At 48.0% G+C, this 22,476-nt stretch overlaps 1 protein-coding gene across 3 annotated transcripts in view; it reads right to left on the bottom strand.

Annotated features, from left to right (window-relative positions):
• BPNT1 (3'(2'), 5'-bisphosphate nucleotidase 1) overlaps nucleotides 1–22,476 on the bottom strand; it is a 756,164-nt gene that overhangs the window by 44,014 nt on the left and 689,674 nt on the right. For all 3 annotated transcript variants that reach the window (XM_069608587.1, XM_069608588.1, XM_069608589.1), the window contains one exon: nucleotides 8,386–8,491. In XM_069608587.1, coding sequence (XP_069464688.1) covers nucleotides 8,386–8,491 — 106 coding nt within the window. The remainder of the gene's footprint in view (nucleotides 1–8,385; nucleotides 8,492–22,476) is intronic.

The raw sequence follows: 22,476 nt of genomic DNA on the forward strand, positions 1-22,476 counted from the left end.
CTGACGCCGCTTTGTTGTAGGAGCCAAGGACAGTACCCACGTCAGCAATCGCTCCTCCCCGCCTTGGTTATCTATGTGGGAGAGCCCTGGGTACCTCCGACACACTGCACAGGTTTGATTAGCCTTAGTGTAACGCTCACCTGATTCCCGCAGAGGCGCCGGTCTTGACTGGGTGAATGCCGTATCTTCAAAGGTGATGTGTAACACACGGTTGGCTCTTTGGGCTGGACCTCTGTGCACTGTATGTCTGACTCGAAGAGTAAGATGTCTGTAGATAGAAAATATGGGATTAATGAACTGGGGTTATTGGGTGCCTCTCTCCTCTTCCCTTTCTCTTCTCCTGTAGAACCCCAAAGGTTAACGCCCTCATCTTAGGTAAGTGCACGCCGAGCTCTCCATCTGCCTCGTGGCAGGGTGCCGTAACCAGTTTCTTCACTGGATAAGGGTGCAGGCCTCTTGACCTCAGAGGACTGCTGTCCATCGTTAACTGCACAAACGGTAAGTTCTGGGCACTTCAAATGTCTTAAAAGTCTTTTGTAATGATATCTCTTGTTTTGCAGGGTTACGGCGATGGCGGATGGCGGGCTGATGAGAGTTGAGGATCGAACCCGCGTGAGGAATAGAAGCGCCTGGAAGCACGTAAGTAAGCGCTTGTAGCCTGCTTCACGATGCGCACTAACTGTCCCTTTTATCTTGCAGGTACAAGTTCGGAGCTTTAGAGAAGCTGAAGGGTGCTGGAATACCCACTGGATTCGGCGTGGGAAGGAGTAATAGCACGTGAGTAATAAAGTTGCCCAATGTCTTTAAACGCACCTTCTTTTGTCTTTCAGATGCGGGATGCAGCGCCGAAGGCCTCCGGAGCGTGCGAAGAGTAGGTAAGCCTTTGTCTTTCAGATGCCGGAATGCAGTGCGAAGACCTCCGGAGCATGCGAAGAGTAGGTAAGCCTTTGTCTTTCAGATGCCGGAATGCAGCGCGAGGCGTTGATGACAGCCGATGGACCAGGTAAGAGATGCGCTGCCACTGAAGACCGTAGTGCTAACCTGTTCTTTCTTTGTCTTTACAGGTGCTGCTGAAGACTGGATTCCAGGATGGTAAGCCTTTGTTCCCTTAGGCCCAGGATCAGAAGCAGAAGACACGATGAGCGTTCTGCTGCAGAGAATGCAGAATAACGCAAAGCAAGATTCATCCATCGGGTGTGGTTTAAATAGCCTCCTGTAGTGCTTAGATGTCTCCTTCCACAGCCACGCCTAGGTAAGAAAAGAGTTCCTGCTTTCCAGAAGAGTTCCAGTGTTCTGAACCTAGGGAGTGGCTCCTGCCCCACCCAACAGGAAAAGTAGTCCCAAACAGAAGAGGATCAGGGGTTCAACTGGCAGGTAAGTAAGCAGCATGGTCTGCTACAGGTAAGTCCACCCAAGCATTATGAGCCCGGCGCTTCCAGCGCTGGGACTGGGCATCTTTATGAGCCTGGTGCCACTGGCGCCAGGACAGGGTCCAAAAGGTCCCAATTGGGACTGGCTGGCACTCGGAACCGGGGTTATGGGTCTGCTTCCAAGGGAGTCGGGCAAGTCCTGATCTTTTGGAAGCAGAGATCATGACACTTAGTTCCTGGTCTTCGGTTTCTTATTTTCCAAGGCTCACGAAAGTAACGGTCTTAACAGGTCAAGGGTACCCTCGCTGGTCTCGCCGTCTTTCTCCTTGTATTAAACTGCCATCTTGCTGTTTCCTTGTGCGTTTTGCCTCGCTCAGAGTGTGCTTTCGTGCTATGCCTTTTATCCGTGTGGGGAAGTGTGATGAAATCAGGTGTGTGTAATTATCCGTAATTGCATGAACTTGCCTGACCATAGTATTGGGACATGTCAGGTATACGGCTCCGGTGTTAGTCCGCTGTCACTCACAGTGAACTGTCTGTGAGAAAGTGTTTGTGTCGGTAAGGCGGAAGGGGGTGCAGTTCCTAGGTAGCCTACCTGCTAGGATGGGGGAAAGGTGTCACAAGGAAGGGGATACCGCGTCTCACCCTCCAGTGTCCCACTTCCACTCCCCGAAGTCCCCTCATCCAGAGGATCTTCTCACAATGGTCCACCCCCAGGAACTGGATCCAAAAGGCATGGCCGTGTCCTGGCCACCAGGATGACAGCTCCCTGGGGACTAGCGGGTGAGACACCTTCAGGTTTCTCACACCGTCCTGGTTAGGCGTCATTATGAAGGTGCTGGTACCTGTTATCGAGTTCATCTTGGTCGTCTTCTGCACCTGCCAACTGGGCCCCCGGTGTTGTGCCAAAGTAGTGCCTAGTAGTGCAATGACAATGGTGTCAATTGGGATTTTTGAAAGAAACTCGCAATACAAACGATAGTGAGATACAGACTGACCATGCCATCCCTCACATGATTCCCATCCCCAATGCAGACAAAGTGACCCGCTTGTATCACACCACCATTGTCCCACCCCCCGACCCTCAGAATTATGAGGAGGTATGTGTGGATCTGGCAGGTGATGGGGTATGTATCTATATGAAATGCACGCCTGAAGAATATGTGTGAGCAGGGACAAATTTGCGATCAGTGTGCAGGGCCTGGATACCACAAAAGGGGACCCCACTGTATAAGGAGGGAGTGAGAAGGGAGGATGAGCGCATGCATGGGGGAGGAGGGGGGAGTGGGTTACTGTAGAAGTAATGGAAGGGCGAAAGTTGGGAGGGGGCAAACCCATCCCACCCCCCTAGGCCCTTTAGGGTGAAGTGAGCCCCATTAGGAGAGCTGTAATAGGCCAGGGGGGCGTGCTTAGGACCCCACCACGATCATAATATTATACGGAATTTTGATGTTTAGACAGAGCCCACATATAAGCTGACACCATTTTGGAGACACAATTGAAGCATAGGCCTAAACGGCCATGCAGTATTTAGTGCATTAGACACAGGGTGCAAGTCTGAAGGGGAAATCTGAACAAGCCCAAGCACTGATTAGAGGTCCACGCTGCTACCTTCCACAGAAACACTTCTTTGATCCAAGGTTGTTGCCAATATGTTTATTCTAAGAAAGAATGTGCCCTGCAAGGCCACGAGACAGTCCTGGGCGCCTTGGTGCACATGTTATCACAAACAGGCCTGAGCAGGCTTCCGGCCCCCTTCCCCCTCAGCCAACTACAAGTTACAGCCCATTCAACTGTCCCAGTCCCAAGACCCCTGAATTCCGAGATACCAGCTGATCCCAGAACATCGATCATAAACCTATCGGCCACAAAAGATCTAAGAGAGTGGTCACCCTACCTTTAATTCAGAATTATATGATTTGTAATGCGAGGTACAGGGAGGGATAACTATAGTTCAAAAGCAAGGTTAGAAGTCTTGGAAGTCGAAAGACACGACTGGAATGAGTGAAAATGTGTCTGGTTCAGTGAGACCTCGAGAATCCCCCTGTGCCAGTCTGTGAACATGTCATGTTAAACTGCATAATGATAGAGTAGCACTGTTGGCAAAATGTAGCTAATAGTTTTATTCGACCTTGGCTCCCTGGAGACGATGAGCGCTGCAGACCCCATGTGACGGAAGACAGACTTACGGGGCTGGGACCAATGGCCTGGCATCCCCTATGGAGTAGGCCGACAATGCATAGTCTCGCACCAACCAGCTACGTGGGTTTTCACCATATGTAATGATGTCACCTATGACACTGTGTCTCCTTTTAAGCTTCTGTTTGCATCCTTTTCGCCCGGAACGTTCCATGGCAGCAAAGTTCTTTGCTGGCACAACTATTTTTGTAGAAATAAAAACTTGTTATCCTTGCAAGAGTTTCTTGGGCCTTTTCCTTAGCGGGTTGTATTTTTTCTGGTGTGAGTGTTTAGGGACGTGCCTTCAAACCCAATAGTGAAGAAGCACCTATGGGCAATAAGGAAAGTTGATGTTTGAGCTGGAACTTTACCCTTTGAAACTGAACTGAGAACGTTTGCTGCTTTTTGACATTTCAACACAACTTTATTTTGTACTTTGGAAAGGGATCGAGACCTGGAGTAGGCAGCCAATGCCTCAGGTAGCGGTCCAAGCTACAATTGAAACTGTGAGCCACTGTCCAGAAGAAGGGAGTCATTCTTCTGGACCAACAAGCTCCACTACCACTTTAGTTTAGTTACTAGTGCACGGGGTAGAAGGAGGGTTTTGACACAATATACAGTACAGTAGACTCTTGATTTACATGGACATCCTGACTGAAACCTTAGTATTTTGGTTGAGGTAGGGAGGAAACCCCTCTTAGAGTTAGGGAGAGATAGGTTTTCTCTTTATTTTATTGGTTAATAAAGGTTTATGATATGTCTAATTTATATCGCGCCCATACGCAAGTGTTTCAAATACCACGCAAGTGTTTCAACAACCATGCCACCTGTGTGTCAGTCTCCTCCTTCTGCACCCTTACAGCTAGAAATATTCTTCAAACCTGTGATAAGACAGCTAAATTGAAATGACAGACAGCTTGGACCAGTGTCAAGAATGAACACTTTCTAAAGTAGTCCCCTGTAACAGAAATGTGTTATTAAAATATGACCAATCCCTGGGAATCAGCAGAAGCCACAATGTAAAGAGGTGTGATCAACCAACATCATGATTTCTCAAAACTATTGAATGAATTTTAGCTAAGACATAGTAAGGCAACTGGAGAATGGGGTTGCTAGAATGCATGCATTGTCATAAGGTTGCATACCAATTCTGGTACTTGACAAATTCACCTTCAATATGTCCATTGATCTACACTTTAGTGAACATGCATGAGGGTACAACAAATCCACTTGGCAGGCCTATTATTGCTGTTAGGACAATTTAACAGAAAGATTCTTTAGCTGCATCAAGTATATTTACAACAATATACCTTTTCTTTGTATAAAGGTGGAACTATCTTGTTTTCCTTAAAATGTAAGTATTGAAAGTGTGTTCATTTGGTGTTGGCAACATTTAGTTTTTTTTAAACAAACAAATGAAATATCTAATATAGGGTAGTGAAGAAGTACCCAATTCCCTCAAAATATGACCCCAATGCTTAGAACCACATATCGCAAGTATTCGAATCTAATGATGCATGTATCTATTTTTTAGTGTAATCAAGATTTTGGAAACAATATACCAAAATATTTCTTTTTTTATTTTGACATTTCTTTTTATTGTGTTATAGTCAGTGGTCGAAGTGTACGTAAAGAAGTAGTGGAACTATGTTCCCTACTGGCCTGCACCGCTCCCCAGAGCCCCCATTGCTGCGCCCCCTCTCATGCACATAAAAACCCCAAAACACATGTGCCTGCTCTTTAAGGAAACGTCCTGTGCAGTGCACTGAAAGTGCAAGTTTCAACTTCTTCCTACACTTTTATTTTAAAACAAAACCGTTCCGGAATGGCTTCTTTTTAAAATAAAAGTATAGTAACAGTAAAACTTAATGAAAAGAAGTAGAGGAGCACCGCTCACGCCCACTTCGAACACTGGTTATAGTTCAAAAGAACTTTTCACAAATATATCAAATATCAGAACAATCAGAAAAGAAAAATAAATATTGGCTATTGGCTATGGAACCCACCCGGTGAGTAATCCTTCCACTGGTGCCCATTCTGTGTTTTTTTTTTTATTTGCTAGGCCCAAACTTTCCAAATCATCTGTGCTCCCAGCCCCTGATTTCACTCCCGCAGGCCTCGCTCCATTCCCGCTTCCTGGTTCTGTAAAACCCGCCCCGTACCCCGATTGGCCCTTGCCCTGTGTGCTTGGTGTATCCTACACGTACCGCCACCGACGGCCCCCACTTGGCTATTGAACCCACCCGGTAAATAATCCTTCCACTGGTGCCCATTCTGTGTTTCTCTTTTATTTGCTAGGCCCAAACTTTCCAAATCATCCATGCTCCCAGCCCCTGATTTCACCCCTGCAGCCCTCGCTCTCTTCCCGCTTCATGGTTCTGTAACACCTGACCCCCGTGCCCCGATTGGCCTTGAAGACCGTGTCACCCAGGCCATTACTGACCTGCATCTGCCTGTGCAGCCCTACGACGAAGGGCCTAAGACAAAGGGCAGCTCCAACGAGGCGGCTCCAGAGAGTATCTGCAGGGATCCGCAGGAGAAGCAAGAAGCCAAAAGACTGCAGTCAACCAGCACCAACCAAAAAAGTTGCCGCTGTTACGTCCATTGTGATGTCAAGACTGGACTATGGCAACTCCCTCTACCTCGGAGTCCGGGCATACCACTTTCCTAAATTACAAAGAGCTCAAAAGGCTGCCGCCAAATTGCTGCTAGCACTGGGCCCAAGAGACCACACCTCTCCAGGTCTCAGAACTCTACCATGGCTCCCAACTGTACGAAGGGCCACCTTCAAGACTCTGTGCATCGCTCACCGAGCAGTGCACAAGACTGGCCCTATAAACCTGCAAGATAAGCTTAAACCTTACCACCCTCGCTGCACCCTAACACCAAGCTCTGCACTCCTGCTAGTGATCCCAACCACCAACTCGTTCAGGTTCGGAGTATCCTCATTATCAGCCTTGGCCCCCACTCACTCCCCCCTCACATCCGACACACTGAAGACTACCTGTCATTCCGCAAACTACTAAAAACATGGCTCTTCCCATAACGCCAATGATCACTGAAGTGCGCATTGAAACTAGCCTCCCGGCGGTCAAAACCTCAGCTCACAACCACCGTTTGGGATGAAGCGAATGGACTAAATGGATGAAGGGGACGCCCATCACCTTATACCCACTCACTGTGCTTCCACAAGCCGGACAGAACAGATAAGGGGGGTGGTACGCATGGAGGTGATGAAACGATCGGAGTGGATGGAACGAAGAGAATGGATGGAACCATGGGAGTGGATAGCACGCAGGGACTGAATGGAATGAAGTGAGGGCACAGAACGAATGGAGTGCACGGAACGAATGGAGTGCACAGAACCGATGGAGGGGAGGGGACGGAACGGATGGAGGGGAGGGGACGGAACGGATGGAGGGGAGGGGACGGAACGGATGGAGTTGGGGGACAGAACGGATGGAGGGGAGGGAACGGATGGAGGGGAGGGGACAGATGGAGGGGAGGTGAAGGAACGGATGCCGTGGATGGACCGGAATGTATGCCTTTTATGGACCGGAACGAGCAGATGGACCGGAACGAGCAGATGGACCGGAACGAGCAGATGGACCGGAACAGAGCGGATGAAGCGGAACGGTAGCGGATGAAGCGGAACGGAGTGATGAAGCGGAACGGAGCGGATGAAACGAATGGAGTGGATGGAACGGATGGAGTGTATGGAACGGATGGAGTGTATGGAACGGATGGAGTGCATGGAACGGATGGAGTGCATGGAACAGATGAGTGAGTGGAACGGATGGAACAAATAGAATGGTTGGAGTGGAAAGAATGGATGAGCCGGTGCAACGGATGAGTGGACGCAATGGATGGAATGGATAGATCGGATGAAGTTGATGGAACGGATGGAGTTGATGGAACAAATGGAACGGAGGGAACGAACAAAACGGAGAGAGCGGATGGAACAGACAGAGTGGATGGAACGGATGGAGTAGGATGGATGGAACGGATGGAGTAGGATGGAGTGGATGAACGGATGGGGTGGAAGAAAAGGAAGGAGTGGATGGAACTGAAGGGGAGGATGGAACTGAAGGAATGATGGAATGTTTGGTGCGGATGGAATGTTTGGAGCTGTCAGAAGTGTGGATATAGTGAATGGAACGGATGGAACCCATGGAGTGGGTATATATATATGTGTATGTCGCTATGTGCGTCCCTACTGTCCTGCTCACGTGCTCTCTCTCAGGCATTTGTACTGATAACCACCATATCACACCACTATGCTTACTCTCTTCTATACACCATCATTCAACTAGAACACAGCTATACCCCTGATCATTCGGCCTAGGTGTTCTCATACGAACACGGCCCCACAAACACCTCATCACCCTAATAAAACACAGCTAGCTGAGCACATTCCGGCTAGCTTAGGCGTTCCTCAGGCTTAACGCAGCCAGAACCCAGTCTAGGTGTCCACCCACTAGACTGGACACATCCAACCAATCTCATCAGCACCACACCTATCGCTATAAAGCAGCTTTCATCCAACAACCTCACCAGCTGCACACATATCTGGTGCACCCACGCACCATACAACACTCTTTCTCTCTACTGACTTGAACTACGGTTCCCGAGAGCGTTCAACACACCAGCGCTGTGAAGTCATACCAATGATACATAAGGCGCTATATAAATGCCATGTAACACAACATAACATAATTACAATTCCACATCTAACACTTTTTAAAGAAGATTACATGGATATAAAAATAGAGATATAAAATATAGAATGTTCTTAGCAGCTGAATTACACAACAAATAAATACTAAAATATGCTTACCCCCCACAGCATGCAGAATAGCTTCTGGGGCGCAAGTATCCCATTTCTTGCACCCCGGACTGGCAAAAACGTAGGCAGAAGCATGGCCTTCAATCAGCTGAATGATCTGTGAATGGAGACCACAAACCAGAACATTTTTAGAACACAACTGAAATTCTTCTGCATTTCTAGACATTCTTTATTTTCAGTTCTAACTAAAGGAAAAGAGCTCTCACAAACCCACTGCATCCCTATCTTACATGGGTTGTGCAGTCACTCAACCACTCCCTAATGCATTGAGTGGTTCCAATTAATCTATGGGTAGGTATAATAGTGGGTACTCCCAAATGTTTTGTTTTCGGGGGGTCAGGTCTGTAAACAGGGAGAGTCAAGGGAAATAGAAACACAAAAGGCAGACTGACTACCCCTCTCTCTAGGTCTGGCAAACCAACAGGTACAGGTGCTGAGAAGCTGGCACGAGGTGTCTTTATAATTAGTTGGAACGAAGCAGCGAGGTTGCTCGAGCGGCGTCTGCTGACTTGTAAATGAGTCGCGTTCGAGAAGGGGAGGGGCTGAGGCTATTTAAAAATCACGTGTTGCCGAACCCGGATGCCACAGAATGAGTGAATTGGTATGAATGGAATGAGTGGGATATGATAAAGCCTATAAAGTGTATATTTTTTCTATGAAATGTTATCTTTAACTATTAAAGAGATTTATTGATATCTGCATTACGGTTTTTGTACACCAACTGTCTCTCTTAAAAAACAATAGCTGTATATATATATGCCAGCTTCTCAGCACCTGTACCTGTTGGTTTGCCAGACCTAGAGAGAGGGGTAGTCAGTCTGCCTTTTGTGTTTCTATTTCCAATTAATCTATGACAACTTTGCTGTCCAATTAGTCCACGCCATTTAGTCTGATGGTTGCAGGCTGAAGTAGCGCAGGGTGAACCTTCAGCAAAGAGGTTCTGTCCAATTGGGAAGCCATTTTGTGGTAAAAAATATCAACAGAGGACCTCAAACTGATGGAAGAGTACTGTGACGAATCCAGGGAATTTATCCTCCCCTATTCTCAAAATCCAGACATCTTTGTTGGCTATGTGGGGCATAACCTGTGTGATGACAACACTTCCTGTAAGAATGGCTGGCATGGTTTCTGACTCTATGTGTGCACAGTTCTCGCCAAGAATAAGGGTTTGCTAGAATGGCCCACCCCCTTAGAGTGGGAGAGATAAGGAGCCAATCAGCATTGCTGATGGAAAGAAGAGAAAGCCGCAGAACTAGAGAAGTGCAGGGACCTCTTCCTGGGAGGTGTGACAAGAAGTGGAAGAGCTTACGGCAAGCATGGTGAACCGGACCACAGCTGAGCACGTAGAATGCTCACAGCTCTGTCGTACCAGAGCACCCACCTCTTGAGAAGCAGACAATTGGCGTACCAAAGGTCAAAGGTCCCATGGAAAGAGGGCAAGCTCCATCCGATACGTTAACCCCTGAAAGGAGTAGAGGAGGTGGTTCCATGTTGACCGAAATCCTTGACTCTCCCGAGGAGCATTGCACAGACTCTGGGGAACCGGGAGAGGGGAGGCGAAGCCCAATGAAACTCCAAGATGGGGTGAGAAACCACAGACCCCAAGGCGGGGTGACAGAACCGAAACCTCATGCTGGGTGAGATCCCTGAGACTCCAAGGCAGGGCGGGAGAAACAAACTCCAAGGTGAGGTGAGATAAACCAGACGCCAAGGCGGGGTGAATGGAACTCAAACCCAAGGTGGGGCAAAGTCCAAGAACTGCCTAGGAGGAGATAACACCAGGATCTTACTCGGGGAAAGAGTACAAGGGGACAGGGGGGAGAGTGTGAGAGGGGAGAGGTGAGAGAGACAGGCCAGACGTTCTCATGTGAGAACAAAGACGAGAGACATTAATTAAACTGAACAGACAAAACAAATCCGCTGAATTCGGTCCCCCCTCCAAAAGTGGAGGCCAGCCAACTCTGGGACCGGTGTGGTGAGCCTGCTATGCAATACCCTCCTAGAGGACAGGGCAAGCAGGATCCCACTGGCCAGAGTTTTATTCTACCTCCCTATACTCCAAAGTACCAAGTGTATGCTGAGTATATGAGAGTTGAACAGGGAAATCATGTACAAGGCTCTTTAAAAGTGGCTGGCCCGGTTTCTGACATTTATTTGTTGCCACCCTCTCATAAAGACCAGAACCACTGAAATCTCTCCCTCCATTACAGTGAGGGACGTAAAGACACTTGGACGCCAGAGGAGAGAATTAGCCGTAGAGCGAGAAATGCCAGCTTGCACTGCTGCGTAGAGGAGGAAGTCTCTCCCTCGCAGGACGTACAGAGTGGAAGAGCCACGCAGTCGGCCATGGTGGGTCGAGAACCCAGGCAGCCTACGGAAAGGTGGTGCTTCGATGAAGGCAGGTAGCCTGACGCATTCAGAGAAACTGAGGAAGAAAGTGAAACCACACCTGAGAGGATGTACAAACGTCCTGTCTGTCAAACACCAAAATCCTGTAGAGGAAGAAGAGATGCGAGACTCCCAGCCACACAGACCTGAGCCAGGTCAAGAATGTGGGTCGGTCACCGCCGCTGGAAAACCGGTACGTGGCATCCTAAAAGGAGCAGGTGGGGGGCAGTGAGCGCACAACACCTCCCAGGTCAGGCTGAGAATCTGCATACCCCACAAGAGGGGGAATGAACTGGGATGCAAAGCGGGGTTGAGCAGCCATGTTGCCCATGCTGGGCTAAGAATCAGCATACCCCACAAGAAGGGCAACAAACTGAGCAACAAAGCCATGCTGAGCAAGCCTGTAGCTGACACCGGGCTGAGAATTTGCATACCCCAAGAAGGGGTGAGGAAACAGAACAGCAAATTAGGGTTGGAGAAACCCATTAGTGCACCCAGGGCTGAGAATCTGAATATCCCAGGAGGGGTTGACAGAAGCAACAACCAGAGTAGGGCTGAAGAGGCTTGTAGCCCACGAGACGCTCAGAACAGGAATACCCCAAGGAGGGGAGGAGGAGAGCAGTTGGGGGAGAATCGAAGTTTGTTTTTGTGAATACCGACCAACCTACGTTAGGACAGGAAGATTACAGATTACATACTTAGAGACAGGATAGAGTAGAAACTGTTTGAAACGGCCCCTGTTTTGGCCAAAAGAAAAACCGACATTTCTAATTAGGGGTATGGGGGGTAAATCCTAGCTTCAACTAAGACATATGTTGTTCTTTTTCTTTTATAGGTTTAGGACATAGGTTAGGAAAGCATATCTTTGGACAGAGGATAGTTTCTTTATAAGTCCCGATGAGCACCCGTTTATTCTGTGTTAGGGTAGGGAATTCATCTTAGAAGTCGTTTTTTTTTTAAAAACCTATTTTTATTACTTTTGTCTCTTTACAACTCATAGCATATAATAATGCAAAAGAAGACAACCTAATCAAATAACCCAAATAATTGCCCCCTACTTCCCCCATTAATCTTTTATGCAAATACTTGTCAGGTAAGCGTAGACCTAATGCGTGGTTACTGAAAGTAGATATGAATAACACGTAACAATATTTGTGTCAATCGTCCTCCTATCTCATCGTTCTTCTCTCATGGCTGAGCCTCGCTTCCATCTTGGCATGGCTACATTGTTTGATCCCTATCGTGGTCCAACTATGGCAACTTATATCTCTCCCCTATTGTTTCAGTTTGTGCTGGTTCCCCATTTATTCCTAAACTCTCCCCATTCTTCATTGAAGGTACCTAGGCCATCATGAACTAGTCATGTCAGTTTCTCCATTGTATACATGTCCCATACCTTTTGTAGCCACACATCCTTACCTGGTAACCCCATGGTTCTTCCATTTTTGAGCCAGTGCTATTCTCCCTGCCCTCAGCAGCGCTTCTCACGTCCTAGGAAATCAGTATTCCTCCCCGTCTCCTGAGGGGATTCCAAGTAGGATTAGCAAAGGATCCTTTTCCAACCCTACCCCCCATTACTTCCTTGATTCAGCTAAGCAATTCGGACCAATACATCTGGATTCTGGGGCATATCCGCCACATGCAAATTAATGAGCCTACTTGTCCACGGTCCAGAGGACAAAATGGTGAAGCCCCACTATGCATTTTAGAAAGTTTCAGAGGATCTCTGTGGAAAGCATGTAAGACCTATCTTAAAATTGTGTTCCATCGCCGCTGTGAAGAGGTTTCCTTGAAAGGTGACCTTGTAGATCTTCTCCCAGATTGATCCTGGGATTTCTTCCTCTGCTACCCAATCCCAATACTGTTTGAACCCATGTCTGTCTACCACTTCTGTTGTAAGTAGTGTTTTGTATATTTTTGATACTATGCCTTTTCTGGAGTCAGAGTCGTCTAAGGGCGTAAGGACCCTATCTAAATGCTTAACCCATTAGGGGTTCATTATACGTCCTTTCAGTCTCAAGTAATCAGACACTGTTATAGACACCCAGCCTAACATCTCACTAACTTCTTCGTAGCCCTTAAACTTTGTATCATAAAATAATTTTCCCGGTCTCTTCAGCCCACTCTCTGACCAAATTTGGGCTTTGCGAAACCCCATCTTATTCAGTTGGAAGGGTTCGCCCCACAGCAAGCTCATCAGGCAGACCACGTAGAGGGCCCCACCCCTCCGGTCTTTCCTCCAAACTGCCCATAAAACCCCTGGGGACGGATGAGAGCATAGAGAATTTGGGATCTCATTCCTCTGAACCCCAACGGTAATCCCTACCTTTTTAAGGGTGTGCCACCCAATCCCCCAAATATGTCCAATAGGTTCCCAGGTTGTCCCTCATATGTTCTAACAGCACCCTTAGTTGTGCTGCTTTGTAATATTTATAGAAATCTGGAAACTCAAATACTTCTTGGTCCTTTGGAAGGGTTAACGTTGACTGCTTGATCCAGATCCCTTAAGAAACTATCCGGCAGGTGGGACGGAATTGGGGAAAATAAATACAACAGGCGCGGCAAGACATTAATTTAGATCGCCGTCATCCTACCGAACCATGAGTTCATGAAGGAACTCAATCTCCTAAGATCTGCCTGTATGGTAGTAAGTAACTGGTCAGAATTTAGAGGACATATGTCTGACCTAACATTGGGGATTCTGATACCAAGATAGACTGTCTTCCCTTACTACTTTCATCACCCATATTCCTTTCACCTGATCGAGGTTAGACCACACCTGTCTGACTGGAAGCACTTTGAATTTAGATGTATTTATTTTCAATCCAGGGAACACTCCAAAATTCCCAATAGGGGCCATCATAGCAGTTATCAAGTCTGTCCTGTCGCCCAGGTAGCCGAGGATATTGTCGGCGAACAGAGATAATTTAAAGTTGACCTCCCCACATTGGATAACTTTGATGTCAGGGTATCCCTCCTACAGCTACCGCCAATGGCTCTATGGCTAGTCCGTAAAGCAGAGGGGACAGCCCTATCTAGTTCCTCGAGATAACCTGAAGCAATATGATAGGCAACTATTTACCTGAACTCTTGCTGTGGGAACCCTATTTAACGTTGCCACCTGTTAGGAAAGATTTCATTTTTATATGCAATTTTCCCTCCAGTTGTACATCCCCAAACCTTTTGCTGCTGTTTAAACACCACAGACTGACTTTGCCAGAGAAGCACAGCCTTCTGCTGCATTCCTCTGGGCTTTCGCTCACTTCTTATGGGGAAACTGACATGCCCTTAACACAGTACTGGGAGACTTGGTTTCCCTTAGTCCTTTTCCAATATTGCAACTTTTCTGCAAACTGTAACAAGTGCACAATGTACCTTCCAGTACAGTGCACTTGGGTCTCATACTCATTTCCAAAGACCCTAGATACTCGCATAGGACTGTTTGAGATGTGCAGATGTGTCATGGACAGGGCTGGTGGCAGCTTATCTGTTCATGTAATTTTAACCCTTTCCTGCCATTTTAACCGTGCTTACCACGTTTGGCACGAATAGGTGGCCTTGGCTCCAAAATGGGCATGCCACAAGGTTCTGTGTCCTGTCCTTTGGCCATCTTGCCCCCTTGCCTTCCCCAGGTCAAGCCAACTCGGGTCAGTCCTTATTTGGTCATGCAGTTTCCCCCAAAATGCCAAGCTTTCGCAGGCTTCTGCATGCCTTGTGTGTGCCCCTTCAGGATGTTGGCTGGGGTGTCTGTCCCCAATACACATCCTGGGTGCCAGAGAGTCTGGGGTGCAATGAATGGCTGGGACCACCGTGGTCCGTGATTGGTCCATGCATGGAGTGTGTTTGTGTGTTTGTGAGCAGATCTCCCATTGGGTCCTCTCCATTTTGGCGCGAAGGGAACTTTGGATAAGAGGAGACTGAAAACACCCATACCATGTCAATCTCTAGCGTTCTCACTGAACGAAGGATAGGATCCAAGTATCCTGAAACTAAGAAGCCGAGTCGAGGAACCGCTGGAAGTTTTGGCACCCTGAGCCCGCTGTCGTCCCATGGGAGCCCTCTGCATCTGGTCGTCCTAGAAGGTCTGTAGAGACGCTTCGACCCATTAGAATAGTGGGACCAACTATTCTCGCCCACCTTCAACAAAACATGCAAGTAAGCCTTCTCGGAAGTGTCCCTGGACCAACCAGTGGGCTGACCATCTTACGCAGGACCTTTGCTCTGTCTCCGCCGCCGTTTCGAGGAGGCCCTCGAAACTTGGTATACTGCTAGCTCTGTGTCCCCGGCACCAACCCACTGAATTTCGAACACTTGGCATTCCCATGTCTGAAGTGAGACGAGTGCACCAGGACCAGAGTAAACGCGGTTACCGTGTTGTCCCGCCGCAGGAACGATCTTTGCAGGTACGCTGCATTTGTGACCCTCTTGCCCCTGAAGCCTGCTGTAGTGAAACTGGCCTGATGCATCCATCAGGAGCGGAGAAATCACCACTGTCCCGTTTGGGACGCATCGCTGTATCGCCGGAACTGAAAGCCGCAGAGACGTCCTTTTTGTCGCATTTGAACCTGCAGCCGCAGTGGATTCAACTGGCGAAGTTTGGTCCGGAGTGCGCCTGGGGCCGGTGAGTAACCCTAACCTTAACCGGTGGCCCCTAGCTCCTCCATCTGTTTTTACGCACGAGTGGCCCCTGGGGGTCCCTCTACTTTCCACTGCTAGTGTGAACTAGCAACCTATTCCCGAACCTTGGAATCACCTCTGCCTTCAAGTGGAGGCCCTCCTCGAATAGTGGGAATCTATTCTTCATCGCCTCACCCACCTTCCTGAGCTGCTATAGACCCCTGAAGAGACCCCGTGTTGCCCATTGGAACAACCGCGTGCGCCTGTACTACATGTACTATTGAGCATAAGGCTCCTCTCTTCTTAAGGTTTGGACTGCCTCTTAGTTAGGTGTGTGTTTGATGTTGAAGGGGACTAAAGACCATCTGCACTGCCTATTTTCCTTTTCCTCTAGGTTGTGAACATCGTGCCCTTAACCCTTTAGACCACAATGGTCTTGTATATATCTTTTATTGATTGTGTTGTGTTGGTTTAGTAGGATTGCTGTAATTCTTTTACTATGTGTTGAGTTACAAAGGCCTTGTCATAAATGTGTTTATATGTTTGATATATACACCTGTCTGGGAGTAATTTGTAAGTGTCCTTACTCTGTGTGCTCTTTGAGGTCCTTCAGTCACCCTCACCCCTCCTAAGACCTAGTCTTTACTGCCTGCCATAGGTACCTCGATGGGCCTGGCTTGTCCAGAGGTTACCCTGTTCCAAGAAACTAGGCTGGCCTTCTGAACCTCTACCCACCAGGTCAGAGTTCAGAAATACGTCTTAACGACACCCATCTCTGGAAATGTGGGCCTATCCCTCTTTTCTCCAAGACTCTTCCTAAGTATGCCCACTCAACTCGATCAAATGCTTTCTCCAAATATAATGATATCAGGCAAGCATCTTGGTCCCGTTTCTGTGCTGTATGGATCAAATTCAGGGTTTTTGTAATGTTATCGGATCCCTGTCTACCCCTTAGAAATACCACTTGGTCACCATGGACAAGCGAGGGGAGAACCCTTTCCAGTGTATTTCCTAGTGTTTTGGCCAGTATCTTCACATCAGTTTTTAGGAGCGATATGGGTCTATATGATTCACACAAGGCTCTTTTTCCTCTTTATGAATCACTGCTATTATCGCTCCCATCATAGTGTCTGGTAATTGCACTCCACTAAGCACATTGTTATAAGTGCTGACCATGTATGGGGCTAGGGTGGATCTGAAACTTTTATAAAAGCAGATGGAAAACCCAATCGCTTCCCCCCCTCCCGGTGTTGTGCCTCCCTTTATGTTCTCAGTGGCTACTACTTTGTCCTCCATTATGAGGTCATCTACCTGGTCTGCAGACTCCCTGGGGAGACACAGCATCTTCAGGGGATCCATGAAATCCTACATTTGGTTCCTTTCCCCGTCATGCTCCGATGTATACAATTTCTCATAGTAAGTCTGAAATACCCTTATATATATATATGTACATACACGAAGAGTATGGGAGAGTGAGGAACGGATTGTATTTACCATTTTAGAGGTTCTCATTTCCCTCAATTTCCAGCCCAGGATCTTGTTCACCATCATCATTATATTTTTGCTACAAAAATAAATGTGAGTTTTCTTTCTGTGTCATGAGCCAGAAGGGCTTGCAAATGTGCTCTATGTACAAAGTTGTTTCGGAGTTGTCGGGTTGATCTAGTTTGCCCCCGTTCCACCCGGTTGGAGAGCGTCTATTTTACCTCTCAACATTAATTCCTCCCTTTGATGATCTTTTTTCTTATATTTTCCTATCCTGATTAACTCACACTGCAAAGTTGCTTTGAACACGTCCCATAATACAGAGGGGCTTACTTCCCCAGTTTTGTTAAATTGAAAACATTCCTTAATACTTGTCAATAGTTTTGGCTAAGAACCACGGGGTCATCTTTGACTCCTCCCTTTCCTTCTCTGCCCACATCTCTGAGGTCTCTAAAAAGTCAAATTTCCGACTGCACCTTGTCAGAGGTACTCTGCCTTTCCTCTCCTTCCCCCAGAAGCTCATGGTATCCCAAGCTCTGGTTCTCTCTAGCTTGGACTATTGTAACAGCCTCTTTCTAAATCTACCTGCCTCTGCTCTCCGCCCTCTGCAACTAATCCAGAACAGGACTGCGAGTCTTGTCCTTGGCCTCAAGCCCTGGGATCGTATCTCTCCAGCTCTGAAATCTCTCCACTGGCTCCCAGTGGATGCAAGGATTAAATTCAAAACCCACTGCATTGTCCACAAGGCTTTCTGGGGCCTGGGTCCAAAATACCTTCAGCTATCCCTCCGCAAATTCCTCCCCTCTCGAGCTCTTCGCTCCTCTACCTCCAACTCCCTCGGGGTCAGTCGTTTTTCTAAGAAACGAGCTGGGGATAGATCTCTGTCTTTGGCTGGGGCCTCCCTCTGGAACAGCCTCCCTGCCACTCTAAAACTTGAGAACCATCTCTGGTTCCGGAAGCACCTCAAGACCTTCCTCCTTTCTTCTGCCTTCGCTCCCCCTCTCCCCTGCTGATCTGTTCTCTCTTGGCACCATGCACCAGGCCACCCTCTGTCCTTTGGGCTCAGGTACCTGCTCATCCTGCCACCCTCCCACACTGCCTCCGGGCCACCCCTTGCACTGGGGTCTGTATCTGTACCCATACAGCCCCCCCTTTTTCTTCCTGCACTTATCAGACCTACCCTGTCTGCTGCCTTAAACCTAGCGCTTGCAAATTGCTGGCTGCATTACCACTGTTTGTTGCTTTTATTATTTATTTATTGTTATTTATCTGTTTCTCCTCTGCTTCGCACTTTCCACCTCTCCCCCTTCCATGCACTTTTCCCCTCCCCCCTCTCCCATGCACTCGCGCGTTCTCAATGTCACTGAGCCTAGTAAGATCGCTGTTTTGTTCTCCCCTGTTCCCCTCCCTTGCCTAGTCACGCTCTGAAACACTTGTATACGAACGCGATACAAATAAAATATCAATCAAGGGGATCTCTGCCACTTTCGGACAAACCACCCCTAGTGTACCCTTGTTGCCATGCAATGGTTCCTTCAGGAAAAGGTACCTACCCTCTGAATGTTTGAGCTCTTCTTCGACTACCAAGTGACATCAGTCTCCCACCACTATTGCCACTCCTCTCTTCTTGGTAGGTCCAGAAGCTGTGTACATTCTCTCTATGCCCTACACCTCAGATTGGGAATTCCCGTCCCTTCTCTCAATGTGTCTTGAGCATTTTAATTCTATATAGGCTATTGATATTTTGGTGGGGGAATTAAGACCTCCGATGCTCAAAGACCCTATGTTGATCTCTCGGTTGTAATCAACCATCATCAGGTCTCCTGGGCCTCACGTTTGAATCAAAACTATACTCCCTCTCAGACCACCTTTTTCAACCCAGATTCTGCATTGGCTCACAGCAATAATAACACAATATTCAATCTTCCAAAACAATAACAATAACCAACCCCCAAACCCACTCCGTCCTCTTGGACTCCAAGCCAAAACCATTATACCACACCTGCTCAGACGGGACCACCAGGTTAATCCTCACCCACCTCCTCTCTTCTGCCCTTAAATCGCATCTCTGAGCCCTCTGAAAAGGTTAATACCAATCTCCCCCATATAGTAATCTCCCCATTCTCCTTGCTCAGTTTTTCCATCGGCTTTGTTCAAATTGCTCCATAAACCCATCACCTCCTAGATTGCCCTTCAAAATCTCCCCCTATGATTTTTATGTCAAGGCCACAAGTATACCCATGATGGCGTACCATCCTTAGTGAATCCAACCCACACCGTGCCGAGGGGTGGCCTCCACCCATTTCTTTTCTGGGGATGGTGTGTTCAACTTTTTGAATTTTCTGGAACCTGGAACTCTTCTTTCCTTGGGTTGCACTTCTCCTGTTGCAGAGGTTTGCTAAGAATACTCCTTTTGAGATGGTGGAACCACCTCCTCCATAGGTTCTCCTGAGACTCTTTGGATGTCATTCTCTGTCACCAAATTATATTTGGATCCTCCATATTCAAATGTGATCTAGAAAGGGAATCCTCAACGATAGCGCACTTCCTTTTCTTTGAGTTACCTGATAAAGGGACCACACTGGCGTCTCCTAGAGAGAGCAAATCCAGAAAAGTCTTGGAACACTTATCTTGAACGGACCACATTCTATTGTACCTTCTCTCCTCGCCTTGTCCAAAACTCTTGATTTATCAGTGTAGTAATGGAATTTTACCAAGACCGATTTGGGTCCTCTGCTTGTGCCTCCGACTTGGTGAGCTCTGTCGATGGTCAGATCACCCACTTCCTCACTCCCAAACAGTAACTTGATTTCTTCTTTTACGGCCCTTCTAATGTCCTTCACGTTCTCTCCTTTTTCCTGAAGGCCAAAAAAACAGATCTTTTCTCCTCTGATGGTTTTCCAAACTGTACATCGTTAATTTCACCTCTTCCTCCCACCTGTCCAATTCGGAGATTCTCATGTCCAGTTGTATTTCTAAGATGTCAACTGATGACTGGTTTCCCTCCAACCCCTGCACTCTGTATTCCAGGGTTTCCACTTTATCCAGTCCATCTTTCTATGACGAATGTCCATTCTATTACCCCAGATTTTTTCTAGAAGAGCAGCTATATTGTTCTTCATGGCTGACTGTTCCCACCCACAGTTTCAGTTGGAGACGCACCTCCTTCAACCAATCGAGTGTCTGAGCTAGTTATTTTTAAATGTTTGCAGTGACTCCTTCCAACTAATCGGGGTCAAAGAGAGTCCTGAGTGGGGGAGCTCTTGTTGTCTTGCAGAGGATCCCGAACATGCGCCACTGTGGCTTGGCGCTCGTCAGTGGTCACTTAGATAACCTCGTAGACTAAATTGCTAAGGGCTTTACTCCCCCTGCATGGCTTAGGAAAAGTCAATCACCTCCACTATAGGATGTGAGAGAGACAAAGTCTCATTTGCTTAGGCCAGGACTAAACTGCTGTACTGTTCTTTTCTTGGCTTGTACAATATTGTGAAGCGCCCTGTGGGTCTTTCTCAATCTTCTCTCTGCAATCTCCTGGCCTTTCCTTATGTTCCCCTACTCCATATGCTATTCAGCCTAGGGGGTCATCCAGAACTCTGTATTACATCTTGGGTCCTCTATGATTGGGGACATTTAGGACAAAAGGCGGAGGACTCCAACCTGGCATTCCGCCCTTCGAGTCGTTGGGGCCTGTGGGCTTCCCCCTCGCGCCCTTACCTTCCGCCTCCGGGACCCACCTTCCAGGGTATATCTCCTCTAGGGTGTGCTGACTCCCCAGGCTGCTTATGTGGGGTTCACATATGACCCCCCCACCCACATTGTCTCAAGGTTTCTGGCCCCCGTAGGTGATCACCTCTCGTTGGGGGATGCCAGGTACTGATTCTCCCCTAGCTCCGTGCTGGGTTTGTGAAGTCTTCCAGCTGGGTCAGCCTCTCTTAAGTCTGCAGCCGGGACCCAGAACCCCAGGCTGGTCTGCTCGCAAGAGCAGATGGGATCAATGCACGTCTCCCCTCCGATTATCTGCCGGTGGCCGCTGGGCCTGGAACCCTCGACCTGATATGGGTCACAGAGAGGGGGTGTCAGTGCCAAGTTGGGCAGGCCTCCCGGGTGGGGTGAGGGCTTTTTGCACATCGCAGGGCTCACCTGATCCACAGCCGCAACGAACTACAGACTCTACCCAGTAACACAGCCCTCTGTGTTCAGCAACGCAAGGCCAGCAATCTCCACAGATTTTCACTCCTTTGGCGTGATTGCTGTTTTGTGTCCCCACCACACCCCTCCTTATACAGGTTTCATCCACGCCTGAGACGTCTGCCAAAAGATGGCGGTCGTGACCCCATGAGGTCTTCTCTTGCTGGCATGTTGAGCCTCCAGAGGCTAGGCCGCTTCTCTGGGTGTGATCGGCAGAGTGAATCACTTCAGGGATCTCCCCCCCAAGATTGTGCCAAAGTCTATTGGGTCACGCTCTCCCCATGCTGTGGCATAAATCCGGTCTTCCTTGAACCCGTCTCTTCTGCTCAGCAGGCTGCTGTGCCTCGGCGAGTGTCACTCTTCGAACTGGTTCTTGTGACAGCTGCGCTCTGCTTCGGTGTCTCTCTCCCCCTTCGGATGGAAGATCTCCAGAGCGAGAGGTCGGATCCTCCTCATACTTACTCTGCTAGTGCCTCACAACCTGGGGCCGGGGGAGAGAAGGGGCATGGGTCACACCAATGTTCACCCTAGGTTATTCTTTTAATAAAAGTTTCTTGTTCAAACATGTCCTCTTGCCCATCTCTGACCTACCACAAAAGCCATTCAGCCTACTCACTTAGCCTGTGCACTGGGGTGGAAGCCCCCATTGAGAAAGGCACACCAGAGTGGGAGGGTGCGGGGGTCAGAAGCCAACCACCAGTCATTTGCATAGGGCCAAAAGTGTACCTTTGTTGAATTTATGCATTTCATGTATAGTAGTAGGGACAGAACTCAGGTAAGGATAGGATTCTGGACGGAAGACTTGTTTTATGAAGGACAGCCTGACCAGCACCCTCGTCATACTTTTTCTTTATAGAGTAGGGACAAAAATCTTAGACTTGGGTACAGCATAGTTTTTTTGGGGGGGGGGGGATCTAGAATAAAGAAATGTTCAACCACAATGCCACCTTGTCAGTCTCCTGGCTCAGATCTAGCACATTATGTAAAAGAAATGCAACAGCTATGCATGGGGAAAAGGAGAAGGGATTGAAAATGGCGATTATTAATAACCAGGCATGTAGCTCTCGGCTCATGATGGGTAATGAATTATCTGTAGTTACTTCATTCGTTGCCTTATTTGCTATGTTGTGAAAACATCACAACATGAACTTGCTCACATACGATATAGCAACATTTGAGAATTCCAAAGAGGGAACTGACCTATTGGTCTGTTGCAGCCAAACTCCACCAAATCTATCAAGTCTGTTGGTGCTACTACCCACAGAGTATTAGGGCAGACACCCAGTCACATGCAAACCAGGCTACTGGAGCTACTGCACACGCCAATCAGTCTAATGAAGTACCTCCACCAAAGCATATGTGAGCTCCGAAGGTTGCCGAATCCGAAGAAGACTGATCAACAAA

This window comes from Ambystoma mexicanum, chromosome 4q (assembly GCF_040938575.1).
Source record: "Ambystoma mexicanum isolate Mex_15411 chromosome 4q, UKY_AmexF1_1, whole genome shotgun sequence".
NCBI classification, from domain to species: Eukaryota; Metazoa; Chordata; class Amphibia; order Caudata; family Ambystomatidae; genus Ambystoma; species Ambystoma mexicanum.